The following is a 7718-nucleotide window of genomic DNA, read 5'->3' on the forward strand; positions in this document are numbered from 1 at the left end:
CCTCCTACCCTCACAGACCCTACCACTCATGCACCCGTCTCTCACAACTCCTTACCCCTTTCTCCTCATCGGCACCCCATACACCACCCACCCTGTCAGCCCCCTTCTCAGCAGCACATGTCCCCACACCCATTACCCTTGGCACCCTCCTCTTTCCTGCTCCTTGACATTCCCTCCGCCCTCCCTGTCAGGTCCCTTCCTCCTTATCTCCCTCATCCTCAGTCCCTTCCTCTGCCCCATCCTTCACATCCACCTTCCCCACCATGCCATTTCCTCCTCCCCATTACTCATCCTCACAACGTCGCAGATCTCCCATTCCTCCATCACCCCTTCATAACCTCCTTCTCACATTTCCCTCCCTCAACACCTCAACCTTCCCATTCCCATCTCTCTCTCAGCCTCCACTTTTGCTCACTTTTGCCCTCATATCACCCTTACTCACACCCCCCTCCCTCCAATTTCCTGCTCCGTCTCTCTCTCTCTTTCCCGCCAATGGGAATCCCGCGGGAAAAAAAAACTGCCGCCAAAAGCGGGCGGAGCCGTGAATAAGGGAGAGGGCGACGGTTGGCTTCCCGCGCGCAGCGGCCTGTCGCGCGGCAGGTTCGAACTTTCCCGCCCAGCCCCATCACCAACCGTCCCCGGAATGGCCCCTTGGCGCCAACGGCGGGACGGGTTTCCTCAGCAAACTCCGAATGAGGGTCAACCCAATCCCAATAGAGATTGAAAAGCCAAAATGTGCCTCCATCCACTCACCCTCCTCAGTTATCAGCATGTTGATGATTGGGGGGGTGTTGCCATTGACCGGTGGGTGAGAAATGCCCAGTTGTTGGGGGGCATGGCTCTGAGGTCGGTCACAATCAGTGACTAATGGGAATGGCAGGAGAGCTTGGAGTTGGCAGGAGAGCTTGGAGTTGGCAGGAGTCAATGGTTGGTTCAAAGTGCAAAAGTCAGCGGATTTCACCTGCAGGAACATGGCCAGCTGGAATTGGCAAACATTACCAGTTGGATGGGATGGTGAGGCCAATGGACTTGTATCCTTCAGGCCCAACCCGTTCCTTCCAGGGGAGAGAGCTCTGTCGGCACTTAAGGGACACTTGAAATGATTCAGGAAGGGGATTCAGTCTAAGTTCCAATAAAGATGGAGAAAATAACCAGACTGAAGCTGGTAAACTATTCTGGATCTAATGCTACAACGTCCAGGCTGCAGTGAAGAAACAACAAGGAAATTGTGGACGCATTAATCATGATCTTCGAAATATTCTTTATTCAGGAATTACCACATTGGGTGAGGAAAATGATCAACATCACTGAAACGTTTATAAGAACCATCTGGTCATGGGTGGGTCACCCATAGCCAGAGCTGGAGTTGATCATCTTCTCTGGCTTTCATCAAGCCTCCCTCAGTTCACACCTCAATATTATCCAACCATCTGATTTTTTTCTTTTCTCACTCCTGTTTTTACTCCCAATGTTTCCTTCAGTTGTTAGCCGTGTTGTTTCCTGATTTAAGAGTGCAGAGGGATCACTTTGAATTGATTAACCTGGAGACATAGCAGGAATCAATTCCTGGGGACTGAGTGACTGAGAACTTTAGGGAAATTTGAGATGACCCGAGAGAACCAGCACAAATTTGTTAAAAAGGTAAGTTTGATCCAATGAACATCGTTGAATGTTTTGAGCAGTCTTACGGATGTGGATGATAAAGAATAGGTCATAATCTTTGCAATTATGGATTTCCAGAAAGTATTGAATTTGATTCCACACAAGAAACTGTTAATAAAAATGAACGCCCAAGGAACCAAGGTTAACCTCCTGAATTGTGTAGGGATTTGGTTAGGAAGGAGGAGGCAAAATGTGGGCATAATTGATGACTAGCTGTGATGAGGTGGAAACAACAAAGACGAGCAGCAGGGAAGACAAATACGCCCAATATCAAAGTCCTTAATACCCAAACATCTGGGAACCCGATCCCCAGGAGAACAGTAGAAACACTGATGGACGTTTGGGTCAATAAGTCTCCAGCTCCTGATGGACTTTATTCCAGCGCCCTAAAGGAGGTGGCAAATGAGATAATGACGTGATAGTGTTAACTTCCAAAATGCACTAAATTCTGGAAAGGTTAGATTTAGATTTTATTGTGAGATGTACTCAAGTACAGAAATACGGGATCCCAGAGAAAAGTGAATAATGTCACCAAACATTGCGCCATCTTAGGTACAAAAAGCTTCGGTACAAAGTAGTGAGAGAAATAGAGTTAAAAGTTTGAGCATTATCTTCACAGAATACGTAGAAAATAAAATAAATATGGTAATTGTTCACATTGAAGTCCTTCATAATTTAAAGTAGAAAAATATGTTAAAAGTTCAGCAGTCTTTGATGGGTCCAGTGGTTATCTCGGTCCCTGGGAGATCTCAGCTGCCTGTTCTTGATGCTGCCACCTCAGATATTGGAGTACACCCCCCCCCCACCCCCCCGTCACCGCTTGCTCTTCCCGCATTAGAACGTGATGCCATGTCTGCTGCTGCTGAAGTGCCACCCTGATCTCCCACGGCACCGCCGGAGTGTGCCCGGGCAGGACTCCTCACATGCCAGGACACCACCACAAGCCAACGAGAGATCGGGCCAAGAGATTGCCATCAGGCACTGAGAAACCGGGCTGACACCACCCCGGACCTCTGAGAGATCAGGCCAATACTCTGCCATGAGAAACCGGGCTGAGGGACCACCATGGACCACTGAGAGATCAGGCTGATATTGTGCCATGATAAACCGGGCCAACGCACCGCCATGGCCCACTGAGAGATCAGACCAATACTGTGCTGTGGTAAACCGAGCTGAGGCACCACCGTGGACCACTAAGAGATCAGGCCGATACTGTGCCATGATAAACCGGGCCAACGCACCGCCATGGCCCACTGAGAGATCAGGCCAATACTGTGCCATGATAAACCAGGCCAACGCACCGCCATGGCCCACTGAGAGATCAGGCCGATACTGTGCCATGATAAACCGGGCCAACGCACCGCCATGGCCCACTGAGAGATCAGGCCAATACTGTGCTGTGGTAAACCGAGCTGAGGCACTACCGTGGACCACTAAGAGATCAGGCCGATACTGTGCCGTGAGAAACTGGACCGAGGGACCACCATGGACCACTGAGAGATCAGGCCAATACTGTGCCGTGATAGACCGGGCCAACGCACCACCATGGACCACTGAGAGATCAGGCCAATACTGTGCTGTGATAAACCGGGCCGAGGGACCACCATGGACCGCTGAGAGATCAGGCCGATACTGTGCCGTGATAGACCGGGCCAACGCACCACCATGGACCACTGAGAGATTAGGCTGATACTGTGCCGTGATAGACCGGGCCAACGCACCACCGTGGACCACTGAGAGATCAGGCCGATACTGTGCCGTGATAAACCGGGCCGAGGGACCACCATGGGCCACTGAGAGATCAGGCCGATACTGTGCCGTGAGAAACTGGACCGAGGGACCACCATGGACCACTGAGAGATCAGGCCAATACTGTGCCGTGATAGACCGGGCCAACGCACCACCATGGACCACTGAGAGATCAGGCCGATACTGTGCCGTGATAAACCGGGCCGACGCATCACTATGGACGATTGAGAGATCAGGCCGAAACTGTGCCGTGATAAACCGGGCGGAGGGACCACCATGGACCACTAAGAGATCAGGCCAAGACACCGCAATGGGCTGCCAAGATGCCAGGCCAAGACAGCGCCACAGACAGTGCTGTGCTGATATGTGCTGAGGTCAGGGAGAAACACAAAAAGGGAGAAGGAGGAAAAAAAATAGAAAGGAATGGTTGGAGCAGGTGAGCTCCAGACAGAGTGCCCTATATCCCAAATGAAGTTTCCACCTGTCTGGAAAGTAGCCAATATAACCCCAGTATTCAAGAAGGGAGGGAGGCTGAGTACAAGAAACTGGAGACCAGTTAGATTAAAGTCTCTCATGAGGAAGGGGTTTCAATCAATCGTTCAGGAGGTTATCGCTGGACAGTTTGAAAAGTTAAAAGTAGTCACAAAAGGTCAGCATAGTAATTTGGAACCAAAATTACTTTTAAACAATTTGCCTGGCTGAATAGCCTACTTCTGCACCTCACATCTCATGCTCATTTGAACACCAGAAACTAATCCATCCCACCTCTCACATTCATAAGTAAACCCTGCCCGTCTGTTCAGTGAGTCTCCTGCCCCATCCCAGTGATCAAAGAGTCCCTTATTTTATTTCAGAAGAGTTGGCCAATTTGCCCATTATGTTCCTGTGTAACTTGTTCAACAGTCTGAATCTGTTTCTGTGGAGTCAGGAATGTAGTGCTGGAAAAGCACAGCACGTCAGGCAGCATCCGAGGAGCAGGAGAATCAACGTTTCAGGCATAAGCCCTTCATCAGGAATCTGTTTCTGTAACAGGCTCAAAGGTTTGAATAGTTTCCTCTTGTTCCTGTGTAATAGGCACAAGGAGGGGACTGAGTGGGACCTCCTCCTGTTCCTGTGTATCAGATTCAAGGGAGTGACTGGCCTCTTTCTCCAATTTGACAGCCTATCAAAGGGTGTGTTTGATTTTTGAGGAGTACTCTTCAAACTCAACTCTCTCCTACAATAATTAACAGAGAAAGAACAGTTACAGATTAAGAGGAGGGGAGTTATTTATTTTCTTCAGCTCTAGGGACCTGGGTGAAACCTTTAACCTGACTTTGACCAGAACAAGGATATTGGAGTTCTATCTCTGTAACTGATTTTGCAATATGCAGTTCCACACATCAAGTCAGCTCTTAGGGTGGGATCGGTTCTATTTTCGAAGATACAGTTGATTATAGCTCATTCTCTAGTTGCTCCATCCAACAATGATATGTTGAAAATCTCACATCTGCGATCAACATTTCATATCAGCGTTTCTAGTTTGCAATTACATTGGAAACATCAATGTAAACGTCACAGTGTAATGATGTCCTGCAGCCAGTGGTGATGCTATAATGCCTATATTTCCCATCTCAGTCTGTACTGCAGAAAATCTCCCCATTCTACAAACAGTCTATTTCAATGTGGACTTCAACAGTTTCCTCATTTCCCCTTCCCCCCACCTCACCCTAGTTCCAAAAGGGCTTTTGCCCGAAACGTTGATTTTGCTGCTCCTCGGATGCTGCCTGAACTGCTGTGCTCTTCCAGCACTACTAATCCAAAGTCTATTTCCCTGCCTCCCGCTGTTACAGTCATGATATAAATCTGAAATATAATAATCACAGCAATTTATACTGCAAGAGGAACGGGGATGGATTGGTTAGCAGCGTGAATCTAAAGTCTGAGGCATTGTCACAATCAGAGCAATACAAAACTATAGGTGTCTTCAGTTCCCCGGTAATCAGGCTCAAGATATATCAGAAAAGAAGCTCAAGAAGTTAACTTTTTTCTTTGCAGAGAGGGTATCCCGGTGTACGAAGATGTGTTACTTACGGCAATCAAATGAAGCAGTTTACGAGCTCATTTGTTTTTATTTAATTGGTGTCTGGCACACTCTGAGATGTTCAGCAAGTGCTGTCCCCAATCGCAGAATCACATCTGCTGGTAGGCATTGTATTTTGGATTTTGTATGCATGATCTGGTCGACAACCATCTGTAGTTTCCCATCGTGAATAACTGATAGGGTGATGATTTGCCCAGACAGTTCCTGTGACTGAGAGCTTACTGGCGTGGGATTGCACTGGCACTAAAAAAGCTATAAAAAGAGGTTTCTATCCATTGGCGTTGGGAAGGGGAATACCAAAAGAGAGGAGATATCCTGTGGTCTTTACTAGATTGAATTGGAGTCTCAATCCATTCACTCATTCTCTCTTCTTGAGAATGCATCCCTTGTTCTGTTTCTGTTTATACATTTCCATACACAACACCCTGGTCACACGTGCAGTTTTCATACAGATCTTCAACATATGAATTCAGTTTAGATTTTGTTTCCTGTCCCTTGTTGTCTTTCTGCTGCAATAGAAGGAGAAATGAGCAGAGCACTAGAGTCATACAGATCTGAAACAGACCCAGCGATCCAACCAGTCAGTGCCAAACATAATCCCAAACGTAGCTAGTCCCATTTGCCTGTTCCTGGCCCATATCCCTCCAAATCTTTCCTATTCATGTATCCAAGTGTCTTTTAAACGTTAAAATTGTACCTACATCCAGTACTTCCTCTGGATGTTCATTCCACACACGAACAGCCCTCTATGTAAAACATTTACCTCATGTCTTTTTAAAATCTCTTTCCTTTCACCTAAAAAATGTGCCCCCTACTCTTCCCCCTCAAGGAAAAGACAACTACCATCAATATATGTATATCTCCTATCATTTTATAAACTTCTATCAGGTCACCTCTCAACCTTTATTGATCCCAATTGAAATTATATTCACAATATGTCCATAAATTATCGACACTGAATAACGTGGGGTTTGATTATCATTACTGAACAGTGTGGGGTTTAATTATCGGTACTGAACAGTGTGGGGTTTGGTTATCAATACTGAATAGTGTGGGGTTTGGTTATCAATACTGAATAGTGTGGGGTTTGATCATCGGAACTGAAGAGTGTGTAGTTGGATTATCAATACTGAACGGTATGTGGTTTGATTATTGATAATGAATGGTATGGGGTTTGATTATTGATATTGAAAGATGTTGGATTTGATTATTGATACCGAACCATATCAGGTTTGATTATCGTTACTGAATGGCGTGGGGATCGGTTATCAATACTGAATGGGGTTTGATTATCAATACTGAACGGTGTGGGTTTGGTTATTAATACTGAATGGGGTTTGATTATCGATACTGAACAGTGTGGGGTTCGGTTATCAATACTGAATGGGGTTTGGTTATCGATACTGAACCGTGTGGGGTTCGGTTATCAATACTGAATAGGGTTTGATTATCGATACTGAACGGTGTGGGGTTTGGTTATCAATACTGAATGGGGTTTGATTATCAATACTGAACGGTGTGGGTTTGGTTATCAATACTGAATGGGGTTTGTTTATCGATACTGAGCGGTGTGGGGTTCGGTTATCAATACTGAATGGAGTTCGATTATCAGTACTGAATAGGGTTTGATTATCAATACTGAACAGTGTGGGGTTTGGTTATCAATACTGAATGGGGTTTGATTATCGATACTGAACGGTGTGGGGTTTGGATATCAATACTGAATGGGGTTTGATTATCAATACTGAACGGTGTGGGTTTGGTTATCAATACTGAATGGGATTTGATTAGCTATACTGAACGGTGTGGGGTTCGGTTATCAATACTGAATGGCGTTTGATTATCGATACTGAACGGTGTGGGGTTTGGTTATCAATACTGAATGGGATTTGATTAGCTATACTGAACGGTGTGGGGTTCGGTTATCAATACTGAATGGCGTTTGATTATCGATACTGAACGGTGTGGGGTTTGGTTATCAATACTGAATGGGATTTGATTAGCTATACTGAACGGTGTGGGGTTCGGTTATCAATACTGAATGGCGTTTGATTATCGATACTGAACGGTGTGGGGTTTGGTTATCAATACTGAATGGGATTTGATTAGCTATACTGAACGGTGTGGGGTTCGGTTATCAATACTGAATGGCGTTTGATTATCGATACTGAGCGGTGTGGGGTTCGGTTATCAATACTGAATGGCGTTTGATTATCGATACTGA

At 46.1% G+C, this 7718-nt stretch overlaps 2 protein-coding genes across 2 annotated transcripts in view; both read right to left on the bottom strand.

Moving 5' to 3' along the window:
• Nucleotides 1-2485: 2485 nt before the first annotated feature.
• On the bottom strand, nucleotides 2486-4913 carry LOC122544244. Its single transcript, XM_043683320.1, has 3 exons — nucleotides 4899-4913; nucleotides 2983-3780; nucleotides 2486-2742 (listed from the first exon to the last, which is right to left on the bottom strand). Exons 1-3 carry the CDS (start codon nucleotides 4911-4913, stop codon nucleotides 2497-2499), a joined length of 1059 nt encoding a protein of 352 aa, XP_043539255.1. The 3' UTR covers nucleotides 2486-2496.
• A 278-nt stretch (nucleotides 4914-5191) lies between these two features.
• The window catches only part of LOC122544263 (sialic acid-binding Ig-like lectin 13), a 25330-nt gene continuing 22803 nt past the window's right edge, over nucleotides 5192-7718 (bottom strand). Inside the window, exon 8 of the mRNA XM_043683340.1 lies at nucleotides 5192-6003. Within this exon, the coding sequence (XP_043539275.1) occupies nucleotides 5896-6003 (108 nt within the window). The 3' untranslated portion in view covers nucleotides 5192-5895. The remainder of the gene's footprint in view (nucleotides 6004-7718) is intronic.

This window comes from Chiloscyllium plagiosum, chromosome 47, assembly GCF_004010195.1.
Source record: "Chiloscyllium plagiosum isolate BGI_BamShark_2017 chromosome 47, ASM401019v2, whole genome shotgun sequence".
NCBI classification, from domain to species: domain Eukaryota; kingdom Metazoa; phylum Chordata; class Chondrichthyes; order Orectolobiformes; family Hemiscylliidae; genus Chiloscyllium; species Chiloscyllium plagiosum.